Source organism: Daphnia pulex, chromosome 10 (assembly GCF_021134715.1).
Source record: "Daphnia pulex isolate KAP4 chromosome 10, ASM2113471v1".
Classification (NCBI taxonomy): domain Eukaryota; kingdom Metazoa; phylum Arthropoda; class Branchiopoda; order Diplostraca; family Daphniidae; genus Daphnia; species Daphnia pulex.
In genome coordinates this window covers 12,667,480-12,682,831 of record NC_060026.1, presented here as the reverse complement: position 1 = coordinate 12,682,831, position 15,352 = coordinate 12,667,480, and the positions used below count along the sequence as shown (strand labels likewise).

At 44.8% G+C, this 15,352-nt stretch overlaps 1 protein-coding gene across 12 annotated transcripts; it reads left to right on the top strand.

Moving 5' to 3' along the window:
• Positions 1–5: 5 nt before the first annotated feature.
• On the top strand, positions 6–15,308 carry LOC124205416 (neogenin-like). Of its 12 annotated transcripts, none has more exons than XM_046602845.1 (19): positions 6–521; positions 6,485–6,674; positions 6,859–7,084; positions 7,714–7,836; positions 7,954–8,189; positions 8,265–8,556; positions 8,639–8,765; positions 9,069–9,390; positions 9,493–10,018; positions 10,099–10,423; positions 10,516–10,880; positions 11,053–11,208; positions 11,280–11,442; positions 11,512–11,706; positions 11,918–11,959; positions 12,109–12,282; positions 12,365–12,619; positions 13,023–13,106; positions 13,474–15,308. In XM_046602845.1, exons 1-19 carry the CDS (start codon positions 383–385, stop codon positions 14,142–14,144), a joined length of 4,611 nt encoding a protein of 1,536 aa, XP_046458801.1. In that variant the 5' UTR covers positions 6–382; the 3' UTR covers positions 14,145–15,308. The 12 variants fall into 12 exon arrangements, with proteins under 12 accessions (XP_046458801.1, XP_046458811.1, XP_046458802.1 ...); XM_046602846.1 differs by having other exon boundaries at positions 34–521; positions 6,488–6,674; XM_046602848.1 differs by having other exon boundaries at positions 34–521; positions 9,141–9,390.
• The last annotated feature ends 44 nt before the right edge of the window (positions 15,309–15,352 follow it).

The window sequence follows — 15,352 nt, the reverse complement described above, 5'->3', positions numbered from 1 at the left end:
CTGTCAACCACCCTAAAAGGGGGAACGGCATCATGGACGCTATCAATGGCGATGGCCAGTCGATCGCAGGACCTTTGTTGATTCGGATCATTCAGACGCGAGTTGGTGACGAATGTGCATCTACATACCAGGTCCAAGTGCAGTCAAACTAATTTCCGTGTACATGTGATACCTTTTCATCCTCGCCAAGTGTTGTCGCAGTAGCTCAAACTTGTAGTTGAGGAGAGTAGTTTCTGTTTAACCCAACAGTCGAACCATGACTCTCTTCTCATAAACGTCAGAGTCTTTTACGTGTTGTGTGTGTGCGTGCGTGTATGTATGTGTGTGTGTCGTTTCGCCAAATAAAAAGAAGAGAGAAGTTGACCAAAAGAAAAAAAACGACATGATGGGCTGGCGTTTACCAAGTTTACGATGGTTGAGCCGTCCAAGTTATTCTTCCCTGCGGCCTCGTGTTTATTGGATTGCCATCGTCGTCGTCCTTGTCTGTTGCCAAGACATTGGATATTGCTCCAGCCAAGCAGGTGTGTGATATTTCTGTTTCCTTGCCTACTACTTAAAACCAAAGAAAGATATTCATTGGAAATCGTTCAAAAAATAAAGAGAGGCCTGTTGAATATCCACCAAATAGTCTAGTTGGAAATCTGGTTGGGTTTGTTCTCCGTTCCTCTTGACAGAATAAATCGCTTACGGGGTTAGTTCCTCAACATTCCAACCCTAGAGAACCAGGGGCTGTGAAAAAGAAGAAGATGCATCGATCGATTCGATTTCCATCGGCCTAGAGTCGAAAGAGATTGTCGAGTTTCCTTATTTGTCCATCGAGAGAAGAAACAGACGACGTATTCGGTTTTTCTCATGTCCCCCCTGTTTTGTTAGAGATCGTTACCAGTCGAAAAAGTCGTAAAAATCAACAGAAAAGCGTAGCAGTAGCCTCTCTTGTGTCGCATGTTGGCTAGAAAAACAACACAGTCAAATCGGTGGGACTTTGGAATAACAAAATAAAAACACACACACTAGAATGATAATGAAGATGAGGGCGCAAACATGTCGATGACAAACTTGTCTCCATTGGAATAGATTTCGTGTCCTCCGAATCGGCGGTGGGGTGGTCCAAAGTATTTTTATGGCTCTTGATTGGAATGAGAGTTTTCTTTTTTTAGCAGTTGGCTGTCAGAAAGTACCAGAGCTTCTTTTCCGACTGTTAAAACAAAGAGACTTTGTGTGTGTGTGTCTGCCCTTTTTTCGACTATACCCTCGCACAGTGGGGTGTCTTAAACAGGACAATAGCGGGTTCACTGGAAACTTGGAAGGGGGGAAGAGCCAACCATTTTATTTTTCCATGGGAAATGATTGACAAGTCTTTTCTTTGGTCTTCTCATTTAATAATCCGGGCGGATTAGGACTGTATAGAGAGAGAAAAAGAGGATTTCGTTTTGGACAGAATTTTGATTTTAACCAGGGCTCCCGCATCCGGAGCCTCTTCCATCTTCTTGATTCGTTCCGTTCATTCATTCACTCACAACTATCGACTTTTGAGTGAACGTCGATCGCTTTTGTTCAAATTTATTATTTCTGGGGTTATCTGACATGGAAAACCCGATTCGACGGATGCCTTTTTTATCCATCGGCCATCAATATTCCTTTTTTGTTGTGTACAAGTTTTGAAAGGTTTCCAGAGAAACCCAAAATTCTGTCCAACTCGGAAAACTTAAAAAGTAAAAAAAGAAACAGGTTCCAACCATTTTTTTTCTTCTTTTGAGCTCCCTCCAAAGAAACTTGAACTAACGCACGCCGCTTTGAAGAAAAAAATAAAAACGTTATATATATTCATGAAAAACGGAGGGAAAGTTGTCGTTCTTACAGGCAAATTTTATACCCTGGTAAGGAGGGGGAAGACTAGCGAGAGAGAGAACCGGATGGGTATGTAAGTTGTAGTTTATTACTTCGACACACCCCACTCTCGCCCTATTTATTTTGTTGGCCTCGGTAACTTTGCGTGTGCTATCATGGACTACTACTCCGTCAATCGGGTGAGGGAGAAATAGAACGTGTCCGATGATACAGAGCCCCCGCTAGCTCCCAACTTGTAACGCAATTGGTCCCTCCTGCTGGATAATGAGATAAGGCGATAATCCGAAATGACCTACTGTTGTTGTTATTATGACGTGTGTCGTTTCCAGCCAGACACGACAACTTGGAACTTTTTTATATCCACGTAGAGAGCTGTTTCCCCACCAACTAAAACAGATTGGTATTCTATTCTCTCCATTGTTTTACACACACACAAAGTTAACAACTTGAGAACAAAACAACACAAAAAAGAGAGGGAAGAAGAAACCAAATCTTCTTTTAATGGCACCAGGGAAATATATACCTATATATTTACTGTGTATATAAACCCCCTTGGAAGGAAAGAAAAAAGGTTGAGCTCATCTTTTTTGTTTCCAACCCAAAAGACCCGTGTTCATCTCGCAGGTAATTAAAAACGAAAGAAACCTCTGGTAGGTAGATAGTGTATACTAGTACATGGGGGGTTAAAAGTAAGTTTAAAGTCTTCTTATTTCCATAGGGGGAAGGTGGACAGATTCATTAGGATTCATTGTTTCTTCCTCCCAAAAGAGGCTGCAACCCCTCGAACCCATCGGAAACATTATTTTAAAACAAAAAAGGAAAAAAGAGTCTCTAAGGATTCACCGCCATTTCCCTCCTCCTCCCCCTGAAAAGGTAGAAGAACCAGCTATAAAAAAGATACAGAATTAAAAAAGATTAAAACTTTCTTCTTCTTTTTCTCCCTGCGTGCGTGTTAAAAAATATTTAAAAAAACGAGTTTCTTAGCTCATTTAAAATTGATTGGCGTCGAGTCCAATTTTTTGTTTAAGGTTTTTTTCTACGGTCGACTCGCGTGCAACGCGGACGACCGTGAATTTGTTTCGAAATGACACACCCAACATGTTGGAGAAATCACAGACACATTTCTTGTCTTTCCAGCCAACCAACATCATTTGGGTGTCGTGAAAGGGAGACTCTCTGCTGCTGCCTAGTTGAACACAGAGAGAGAAATGCAAATGCACAGAGAGAATGCGTGTGTGTGTGTGTTTATTTGGTCATGTGTGTTTTCTTTCTTTTGCTGGGAGGTAGAAAAGAACTTTTATTATTATTATTCCCCTGGATTCTTCTGGGCGTGCGCTTCTCTCTCGCATTGTAGACACAAGAAAACCCAAACGTTAGGGGAGAAAGAAGAAAACGAAGAAAATTTTTAGGAGAGAAAAGAAAAAAGAACCTTCCTTCTTCTTTGTTGAATTCCCCCCGAGGCTACGTTCATCAACCCCTTCTCCCATTGTCTACCTTTTCGTTTCTTTTCTCCCTTTTTTCTACCTGAAACAAGGCGAATGGATAGATAGAAAGAGAGAAGAAGAAGAGTTTTTTGTCTATTTCTCTTACAAAAGATGAATCGATTTCGTCGTATCAAGACACCAAATCCGCCATCGGAATGAAAATAAGGAAACGTCCAATAGGGACGGACAAGAACACAAGGCTCTCGCCCCGTAGTTGTTGTTGTTGTGTTGTTGCGCCAGGCCCGAAGATAAATGCGGACGTCAACAACAGTTGGATCAACAAATGTCTCGAGTCTGTTTCGGCAGACTCCCGACTTAATCTCTCCTCTTCTTCTTCTTATTTTGGGCAAAAGTTTTTTTTTCTTTTTTTCCGAGGGATTTTTATCGATTTCCCATCGCCGACCGTCCATCACTGTTTGACAGAACGGACCAAACAACCATGTCCATCCTAACTCTCCCCATCTCCCCCCCCCCTCTCTTGAAAATGTTCCGAATCGACCAGATGCCAAAGTTCCAGTTTCTCTCTCTTCTCCGATTGTTCCAAAGGGAAACTGCTGGAAAAAGAAAGAAGAGGGGGTCGTCCCTTTTTGAAGTGCAACTTATTATCTCCCTCTTCTTTTCGACTGGTCTCTCTCTCTCCTCTGTATCTTGTGTGAATGCGCGTGTATTTCGGGCTGCTTGTCACGCATGGCTGTTTATAAACTTAACAAACTGTGCGGAGTCGGTCTGTCTGTGTGTGTGTGTGGAAAGAACTCTCGCCTTGTTGGTGAAACGGAGAGATGGACAGATGCGAGCAGCCAATGAATGGCTGTGGCCCCTTTTGTTTCACCGTTTTTGGGTTGGAACAAAAATTTTTGATTTGATTTCGCTCGGGCGTGACAACTTCAAGCCGAGAAAATGATTGCGAGCGTGTCACTTTCGAACACACACACACCGAGAGAGAGAGAGAAAAAAAAGAACCTTATCCAATAGAAGCAGATGGTCTATATAGTGTGTACAAACTCCCCCCTCGTTTCATGACAGCTGCTCAGACCGTCGGGTAGTAGATTTAGTAGCACTTAACGTAGTACCGAGTTCTTCTCCAAGTCGAAAACCTCACCGATAAACTTTTCGTTTTGTGGAGGGGAAGTTTGAAAACGAGCTGGCAAACATGGACGTTCAAAAAAAAATGTTGAGTTCATATTTATTTTTGAAAAAAGAAAGAAAAAAGATAAGGGACGAAAATGTCGACTGTGCTGGAACACGTCGTTTCACACCCCCCTCACGACCAACAAAAGTTTGCCTCGTCTGATGATGGCCATTGTGTAGTTTTTCTTTGGTTGAGTTGTGTGTTTTCGACTCCTCCTTTTTTCCCGTTTCCTTCCGTCCGGATGTGGAGTAAAAGGGCGCATTCTTATGAATAACACAACAAAACCCAAAAGAAAGAAAGAAAGAGAAGAAGAAGTTGTTGTTGTCTGTCTGTGTGTATACCCATTAGTCGTGTTTAGTCTTGTAGACGTGCACGTGGAAGGGCGTTCCTTCCGGGATATCACGAGAGTGCCGTCCACCACTCCGCTGGAAGGAAAGAGACTTCGGACTTAATGGATCTGTATTTATATATTCTCGTCCGCCGCCCACGCATTGCGGATGCGTCCGTCTTTGCCTTTTTTCTTTCTTCGTTAAGAAACTCTAGTCCCCCCCCCCCACCAACTAACGAAACAATCGGAGGAAATGAAATGTCACGATCGTTGCTCGTTGCTCTCAATGAACGAACGAAACCGAATTGAGGCAAGGTGAGAGGGTGGCTGGAACGAGGCCAGGGCGGTGTACAATGTGTGGTTGTAGTTGTTGTTCGTCCTGGAACACGGCCAGTTTTCTTTTCTTGATTAGAACCAACCCCTTTTCGGTGCATTGTCAGTTTGGGAATCTTTTTTCTTTTCTTTTTTCTCAACTCGTTAGATTTTTATTTGTTGTTTGTTGTTGTTGTTGTTGTTGTTGTTGCTGCTTTTCTTCTTCCGTCCCCAATCGATTCACGGGAGACTCCTCGTGTTCCGCATTCGTTACCAGTCACGCCGAGCGTGAAAGAACCCAAAATGGATAAAAGAGAAGAAGAAGAAAACTCCCACCTGGTGGAATCGTATAAGCAGAAGCAGCTCATTAGTGCTAACAAAGGCCAAAAGATATTGTTTTTTTATTTGGTCGAATCCAGCGGGTGGGTGGTTAACTCATCGATTTGGTAGACGAGGAAAAATAATAAAAAAAAAAACTTTGGGTTGTTGAGTTTTTCCCTTTGAAGAAGAGACTATAGTCCATTTGAGAGTTTCTCCCCTGAAGGGATTGGACCCTGCCAAAAAGTTTGTTTCACTTGTGTCAACTGCGCAGAGCAAATGGGAAATGCAAACATTTCGGGTCTGGGACCCAAAAGTGTCGTCCTTGTTTGCGTCCGGTTCTCCCCTCTCGACTTACTCAACTGTCCCTTAACAAGGAAGCCAATTGGGGGTTCGAGTTGTACAGTTCCAGTGTCGTATTTCGTCCAGCCGAGCACAAATAAGACACACAGACATAACCAATGACTATATGAGAAGGGACTAGCAACTAATCCATCAAACCCACACACACACACACATCAACCTACTGGGCTCTCAAAGTTGGGTCCTTTTTTTTACGACTGGGACCGCAACGACCGGCCAAGTTGGACCCAAACTTGTGATGTCGATGCGAAGTTGGCGAGTCACCCGAGAAGACGTAACTTTGTTTTTCTATTTTTGTTTTTGATTTGATTTCTCGTTGGCCAGGGGATTTGATTGGCGGACTAAATGGGAATTCTCCGTAAAGTAGTTGGTCCGTTCGATACCAGAGAACTTTTGGGAGGGGGATTTTGTAGAGGTCCGGAGTAAAACAGCTGGGAGCTCATTTGTTTGTTTTGCGTGTGGCCAGCTGTTTCCTAAAACTCTGTCAGCGATTGGAATGGGATCTGCTCTGAGCAGTGGGCCTTGCAGGAGTGGGTGTTGATTGAATCGCAACAGAAACTTGTCCTCTTTTGTGTACCAAGAACAGCAACAACCCTTGTCCTTGGTCCGGGAGGAATTTAATTTTCCCCCGCGAGTTTGTTAGTTTGAATTTGAAAATTTTGGCGCCTTTAACCTTTTCGTTCTCTTATCTGTCCTCATCAGCAGCTGGCGATGAGGATCTGGTGTTTACGGCCGAACCGCAGGACGCGGTCGTGAGTAAAAATTCCTCGGTTGTCATCGACTGCGGTGTTCCAGCTGGCTGGCTTCGCGACATGGAGGAGGCCGGCCCGGCCCCGTTCATCGAATGGAAACGAGACGGGGTCCTTCTCAGTCTCAACGGAGAAAACAGGAGGTATTTTTCTTTTCCTTTTTCTTATTTGACAATTTAACCAATTTCTGAAATTTATTTTCGGCCTCGTCCGCAATTAAACACGGCCCGTCGACTTGACGGAATTTATTTTTTTCTTTTCCTCCCCTGTGACCAAAAAATAAATTGGACGTGTTCATTTACTTTCTTTTTTCTTTTCTTTCCACAGATCGGTGCTGGCCAACGGCTCCTTGTCTTTCACCAGCGTCCAGCACAGTCGTAATGAGCGACCGGACGAGGGACTCTATCAATGCTCGGCCACCAGACCGTCGGTGGGCACCATCATCAGTCGGGCAGCCAAATTGCAAATCGCTTCGTTGCCCAGATTTGAACTGGAGCCCAAAGACGTGGCCGTCCGTGTCGGCGACACGGCCCGTTTCAACTGTTTGGTCATGGTATAGTCCATCTAAAAAATTATTTCCCAGTTTCTAAAAGTCATCAATCCACGCCCCTTTCTTATAGCATTCTTTATCATTTGTTTATTTATATAAAAAAAGAAAAAGAAGCAAACAAACGAGAGAGAGAGAATCTTATCTTCTGGCCCGCGTTTAAACGTTCCATTCCCGAAAGAAAATAAATAAAATAAAAATTGGGAAGAAGAGAAAAAAGGGCTGGACCAATTAGCTCAGCCATTCCATTTTTGTTTTTGTTTTTTCTTATGAGATAGAGAGAGAGCGGATGGACGGGTTAGACTATTAGAATAAAAGAGGATGGAAGACTAGAAAAAAAGGTGACGATGATGAGGGCGACTGAATGCCACAGAGTGTAGCATTTGACTTTTTGCTTCACGCGGCGTTAAGAGAAAAAGAAAATCATTTCCAGATCAGCTGGGAGAAAAAAAAAGAAAAATGTCAGGCGGCATATCCGGGCATCTTGCCCGGCTTTTTGTTTGTTGGAATGAACGTTCTTTCTCTCTCTCGCGTTTGGCGTAGCGAACATACACACGCACAAATGAGACTGATGGATGGTTTATTTTATCATTTTTTCGTTTTGTTTTATTTATTTATTTCCCCATCGTGTACAGGCGACGCCAGCTGCTCACGTCCGTTGGTTGAAAGACGATCTACCCCTAAATTTAGATCCGGCTAGGATGATTGTGCTGCCTTCAGGAGCCTTGGAACTGGAACAAGTCCAACTTTCTGATCAGGTAATAAATTAACCAACTTTGGTGGCGGAGGATTTTCGGTTTTTGTGTGTTGGTTATTTGATTTATTTATGGGAATAAATCAATTGCTAATGACTCACGCGATGATGAACGCTCTAGGGCTATTACCGGTGCAATGTGTCCAACGTGGACAAGCACCGCATCAGCGCCGAAGCCAAACTCAATGTCCACTCTGAGCTGGAAGAGGGCGGCAAGCCGGAAGCGCCCAACTTCCTGGCCGTTCCCAGGACCACGGTGGCCATCGAAGGCACTCGGGTCACGCTGGAATGCGCAGCCAACGGTCATCCTCGCCCGGATATCACCTGGCTCAAAGACGGAACCACCATCGATTTAGAGTGGGTCAAACTTTTATTTGGTTTAATTCGAATAATTCCAGCAACATTTTTGTTTACTTTTTTGGTTTGGTCCAGTCATTTGGGCAGCCGATTCAAGAGCGTGGGCTCTGGCAGTTTGCAGATTGATGCCGTGACGGAGGAGGATGTGGGCGTTTACCAGTGCCGGGCGGAGAACACGGAAGACTCGGTCGACGTGACGGCCCAGCTGGAAGTCCAAGTGCCTCCGCGCTACATCACCCGCCCGCGCAGCACAACCTCCCACGAGAAGGATGACGCCGAACTCGAGTGCCAACTCTACGGACGGCCAGAACCCACCGTCCAGTGGACCAAAAATGGAGAACTCATCATCGAAAGCGAATATTTCCAGGTAAAATAACAAATCTGAATAATGAATCATCTAATTCTTTCCTCGAATTCTTCAACCAATTTTCTTTCCATTTCAATTGCAGATTATCAACGGAAATAATTTGAAGATTTTAGGTCTGGTGGCCTCCGACTTTGGTATCTACCAATGTATCGGCTCCAACCCGGCCGGCAATGTCCAGGCCGCCGCCAGTTTGACCATCTATTCATCAGGTACGAAAATGAATTGATTTTCCCTTCCGTCGTCCCATTCAACTGTCCGTCGTCCCAACTAAAAGATTCCGCATGATTTATCACATTTTGTTTTATGTGTTCTGTCCAAAACCGGCCATTAACGTGAGAGCCGGCCCTTTTTATTTGTGTTGCATGATCAATGTTTTGACATTTGTTTTTTTCTTTTTTCTTTTTGAATTGATTTCCCCCTTGTGTCCGTCCACCTTTCCCTTCCCACCTGGTTCTCTCTCTCTCCATGTGGCATGCAATTGTGGCGATGATTGCCGTGGGCATGATGATAAGATTACGACAACGGCACGTCGGCTAACCCTGGCATGGATTTGACGACGGCTACATCTCCTACTGCCGACTCAGGGACACGCGAGGCTGCCGCTGCTGTGCCGCCACCACCCGACCAGACGTCCGAGTCCAGCCAAACGGACGGTTCGATCACGCCCGACGGTAATAACGACGGGTCAACGTCGTCACTGCCGTCGGCGCCCAGGGATGTGGAAGCCCTGATTGTGTCGTCTCGCTTCGTCACGCTCAGATGGAAGGAGCCCGTCAGGACCAACGGACAAATTATTGGCTACTCCATTTTCTACCGACAGGAAGGATCGGAGCGGTAGGGACCAACCAAACCACTTGGCCCGTCTAATGGCCCCCCTTTTTTTGTGTATCCGCTCGATTAGATAATCAATTTTCATTTTCACTTTGAATCTCCCAGGGAACGGGTGGTGAATACGAGCCGATCGAGATTGGAAGAAGTCAACGTCCCTGGACTGCAGCCGGGCAAAAAGTATTCACTGCGGGTGGCAGCTTTCAATGAAGCCGGAGCCGGAGCCAGCACCAATTCACTGGAAGTGGAAACTCTGGTTGAGCCGCACGTCCTCCAAGCGCCGGCCAATTTGAGCGTCCAGGCGGTGTCGTCCGTCAGTTTGATGGCCAGCTGGGAGTCGCCGGATCTGGCGGCCGCCGGTGGAGGAGCTCCTCACGGCGGACAACACTTGCCCATCCGCAATTACAAGTTATTCTACATGGAAGTGGGGTCGGCCGAGGAGCACGAAGTGGTGACGAGTCACACGAGCCACTTGATTCACGGACTGAAACCCTACACGGAATATTCCGTTTGGGTCGTCGCCTTCAACGACAATGGACCCGGGACCAGCACCGAAGAGGCCACCGCCAGGACCTGGTCCGATCTGCCATCCGACACGCCACAGAACGTCGTCGTCGAACCGGCCAGCTCTTCGGTATGAAATTATTTTTTAATTTTTTTAAATTCCGGCTCAAATTTGTAATTGAATTGTGTTTTTAATTCATTCAAAATCAGAGCGTCATTGTCCGCTGGGAGCCGCCGTCGTTGGAGAATCAGAACGGCATCATCACCGGCTACAAGATCCGTTACAAGCCCAAAACTGGGCGTGGACGTTTGCCTTTGAATCCCGGCTCGTCCAACGCCGGGTCGACGGCCACGACGGACGGCAGCCGACGGCTTTACACGCTGACTGGACTCGTGCGCGGGACCGAGTATCAAGTTCGTGTCTCTGCCCTAACTGTCAACGGTTCCGGTCCCATGACTGAATGGATGACGGCCGAAACTTTCGAAAACGACCTGGACGAGAGCCAAGTGCCGGAGCCGCCCAGCTCATTGAGAGGTAAGAATAAATAACTCGGGTCGGGCCGATAAATTCATCAAACAGATTTCGGATGATTAAAACGTGACAATTTTCGGTTGACCTCCATCCAGCTCGACCGATGACGAATTCGATTAGCGTTTCGTGGAATCCGCCCAGCAACCAGAACGTCATGGTCCGCGGTTACACGATCGGCTGGGGCAAGGGCATTCCGGACGTTTATTCGAAACTGGTGGACGGCAAGCAGCGGGCGTTCGTCATTGAGAAACTGGAAGCCAATTCAGAGTACGTCATCAGTTTGAGGGCTTACAATCAAATGGGAGACGGGCGGCCCATCTACGAGACGGTGCGGACGCGCGAGGAATCAACCCCCGAGCCGCCCAGTCCCCTCATTCCGCCCGTCGGATTGAAAGCCATTGTGTTGTCGTCGACCACCGTCGTCCTCTACTGGACGGATACCACCTTGCCTCGCAGTCAGGTATACTACTTTAAAATTGCAATGGCCATTGCCAAACAACTTTGAATGTTTTAAGGACGAAACTTTCATTTTCATTTCTGGTGTAATGTCGAAAGGGAAAGGAAAAATTGCGGTTTTACTTTTTTCCCCCAAAAAATTGTAACCGAAAATTTCTCTTTGCTGTTTTTTTCAGACTGTCGCCGACTCGCGGTACTACGTCGTGAGGTACACTTCGAGCCACACGTCGAGCAATCCGCGCTACCGTTACATGAACTCGACAGTGCTCAATTGCATGCTGGACGATTTGAAACCCAACACTCAATTCGAATTCGCCGTTAAAGTCATCAAGGTAAAAAACATTTGTTTAAATTATTTTGAGAAAAGTGTTTATTTAATTTATTTTTTTAAAATCTCAAATAGAATCGTAGAGAAAGTCCCTGGAGTTTGGTGGTTCCAAACACAACATTCGAAGCGGCTCCTTCGTCGCCGCCACGCGATCTGACGGTCGTTCCGGTCGAGGAGAATCCGTCGGCCATTAACTTGAACTGGCAGCCGCCCAAGCAACCCAACGGTCAAATTACCGGTAAGAATCGGAGGAGGCTAATTCTTTTTTGTTATTAAATGATACGAATGAATGAATCTTGTTCTCCAGGTTACGTCATCTTCTACACGACAGACAGCTCGCAGCGTGATCGAGACTGGGTGGTTGAAGGTGTCGTCGGGGATAAGATGACCACGACCATCAAAGGCCTGACACCAGATACCGCATACTTCATCAAAATCCAGGCCAGAAATAACAAAGGATACGGCCCTTTCTCCAGCATTATTCAATTCCGCACCAATCCAAGTACGTCATTGCTCATTTCTTTTTTTAAATCGTTTTGATTGTTTTATTATTTGATTTTGCTTGTTGATGCATTTCATTGTTATTTTTCCCCTTAGTAGTCTTTATCAATTGATTCATTATCGTTTGGCATGATCCGAGTATTTGTTTTATTCAACCTTTTTTTTCTCGTTTTGTTTATTTTACCGTCCTTCCCTGTGGTCTTAAAATTTAGGCAACGGTATGACTTATCACGACGCTACTCCGGTTAGCAGAGGTAAATTCCTTTAGCAGCATGATTCCTGCATTCATTATTATTTGATTTGAAAGTCATTTTTTTTTTTTTAGTTTATAGAAATCTTTTAATCCATCCGGAATTTTCTTAATTTTTCATTTTCTTTTCTCCGTCCCTTTTCAACTCAACAGATAGTCGAGGCATATCCAGTATGACCTTGTACATCATCCTGGGTATCGCTACTGGTATCATAGTCATCCTCCTCATTGTCGTGCTGGTGGTTGTCTTCCGCCGCAGAGATTCCGGAGTGACCAACTCTCCGGATCGTTCCAAGAAAGGCTACGTCAAAGGCAACGTCAAAGGCGGTAATAAAACTGGCCAGAATTCTTTTGACTTTGATTGTGTCAAATTATCGTTATCATTACTAACAATTTAAATTTTTTCCAGGTCCAGGCAAACTGGGCAAGGCTGACAACCCACCCGACCTTTGGATCCATCACGACCAGATGGAGATGAAAGGATTAGACAAATCCCTGCACCGTTCCGGCTCCGTCAACACGGTCTCACCTCTCAACATGCGCCGATCTCAAGACCTGGACTCCCTGGACGGCATGGCCTCCGGATCAACTGCCGGTCGTGGCCCCAGCACGGCAGCCAACGACTCGCTCGATCGCCGGGCTGCTTACGTGACAGCTTATGCAGGTATGTCGGGGAGACATGGCCATCAGTCGATGACGTTTTGGTCTTTTTCTTTCTGCATTTCCGTCAACTTTGTTCACATTAGATGAAATCTGCTTTCCATTTGATTTTGGCCTTATTACTTTTTTTTTTGGTTTCGTTTATTTGAATTATTTTTAATTTTTGATCTAATTTGTGCATGGCTTTGCTCGGTTCTGTTGAAACTCTGCAATTATTTGATTTTTCTGTTTGGTTTTTAATTTTTTTTTTATTTATTTATCATTTTGCATTTTTTTTTCTTTTTAACCTCTGCATTAAAAAAAATCAACTGAAATCCCCTTGATGACCCGCACTCGCTTTCCTACTACCCCGCCCGCCCATCCCACACACAAACAAACACACAAAATAAACAAAAAACCCTACGCAGGAAGTAGCAACTCACTCAGGCGTCCCATTAAACCCAAGAGCCTTTTGATTAGTGTCGCTACCACCACCCAACCTGTCCGCGAACGTGAGTATACACCGTTATCCGATTTTTCAGTTTCTACCCCTCCTTTTAAAAATTTTTTTTTTGTTTTATCTTTTGTTGGTCGTTTCATTAATCTTCTGGAGCTCATTTTATTTTTACAAATTTAGTTCTTACGTTTTTATTTATTTTTTTCCCCCTCCCAACTTTAATTTTATTTCTGTACGTTTATTGTCTTCTTTTGCTTATTTCCTGTCGTCTGCTTTCATAATTTTCCCATAAAAATTTTTCTCATCCGGTTGTTGTTGTTGTCGTTGTCGTCCCATTTACTTTTTATGTGCAACTGAACCGGTTGATTGCTAAACTTTTATTTTGTTTGTCTTCTCTTTTTTTATCTCACGCGGGCCAACAGCTGTGGCAACGGTGACACCGATCCCCAACGGCAGTCTGAATCAACACAGCGACTCCCGGCCCGTCTATCCGGCGGCGCCCCGCCCTGGAATTTACCCGTCGGCCGGACCTTCTGCTGGCGGCCGGGCTCACGTGACGGTGGACGTCAGCGCTCCGCCATTAGAGCCGACTTATGGAAGTCAGGGCAGCTATGACAGCCGTTCCAGTCTCGTCCATCCGCCGCCAGGTAATATGGCCATGATGGTGGGCCAACCGCCGTCTATGGCACCTCCGTCGTCGGCTCTCATGGCCGTCGCCGATGCCAAACGCAACACTCAACTCGGTCATCCGCTCAAGAGCTTCACGGTTCCGGCTCCGCCTCCGCAATCGGCTCCGCCCGTCAAGATCGTCTCGCCAAACAGCGGCAACAACCGCCAATCGGTCAACCCCATGACGGCGCAGTCGAGTCCCTACAAGAAGGCCCTGGCGAGCGGCCCAGTCACGTCACCTCCGCCTCTCCATAAAACCAACAGCAGCGGAGGCGTCCGATCTGGCGCCAACGACCTGATCAAATCGCCGGAGAAGATCATTCAAAGTTCGTACAGCACCGAGGAGCTCAACCAGGAGATGGCCAATTTGGAAGGTCTGATGAAGGACTTGAACGCCATCACTGCCAACGAATTCGGCTGCTAAAGAAAAAGATAATTCGTAGTAGTAACTCGCCAACAACAACAACAAACTGAATTCAATTTTTCGTTTCTTTCTTCCTGTTACTGCCCCATTTAGACGGTAATCGAGTGGAAAAGAAATAAGTCCAGGCCAGTCGGTTGAATTCATTTAATTCATCTGTCGATTATCTTCGTATTTCTCGTAACTCTTTAATTTTTTTCACTGCAGCTGTTTTTGTTTTTAATTTGAATGATCGATCCTGATTTGTTTTTTTTTGGAAGGCAACTATTTGGTTAACTTTCAAGCAAGGGCTTTTTTTCCCAGCACAACCGAAGTGGCATTTTTATTTTTGAAATGATGCGCTCCAATCATATTCTCTCATTTATTTTTCACCTTTTTTTTTGTTTTCATGTTGATTTTAGTTTATATGAACCAATTGCGTTATTATTTCTTCATCCTTCATTCTTTTCTTGATCATTTTGAAAGTCCTCCATCCATCCTTTTCTTCGTTTGAAAAGGAATTGAGAAAAGCAAAAAAAAAAAAATAATAATAATTTCGAAAAGATTTTTACAATCATGTTCTATGCTCATTCAGGCTCGGAAGTCTTTTCGCGTGTGTCTTCGTTTTTGTTTTCATTCGTGACTCCTCCCACACTGTATGTTCTCCGGCCCCACCCCTTTTTAGAAAAAAAAAACTTGAACAAAGATGACCGGTATATAATAATTCTAATGTCATCGATCGTCAAAGTCGATGATTTGAGAAGTTTTTAAAGAAATCAGCAAAAGAAAAGAAGTAAAACAATTATTTAAAGGAGTCTATCGATTTACTTTTTTTGGTAAAAGAAAATGTCCTTCGAAAAGTATTTTCTCTCCTCGAATGAAGATAACAAAAATCGTAATTCTTGTGTGCAGCTTTTGTAACGAGCGCGTGAATGAATGTGTCAGAAGTTTGAACTCGATTGTGTGTCCCATTTTGTTTTTCCTCCCCGTTGTTTTTTCATCTTGTTTCAATTTTCTGGAGCGCTTGTGTGTCCTCTTTTTAATTTGTAAGATGTTAAACATAAGAGTATATGATGATGTGCGAGTGACTGAATCCACCCCCCCCCCTTTCCCGAATTGACCTAAAGATTGTGTGGTGTGTCGAATTGGGTGTCGTGTAATATAACTCAGTGTCCGCTTTTTAAACAATTTCGATTGGAATCATTCTCAGGTTAATCGGAGTGAACGAAAAA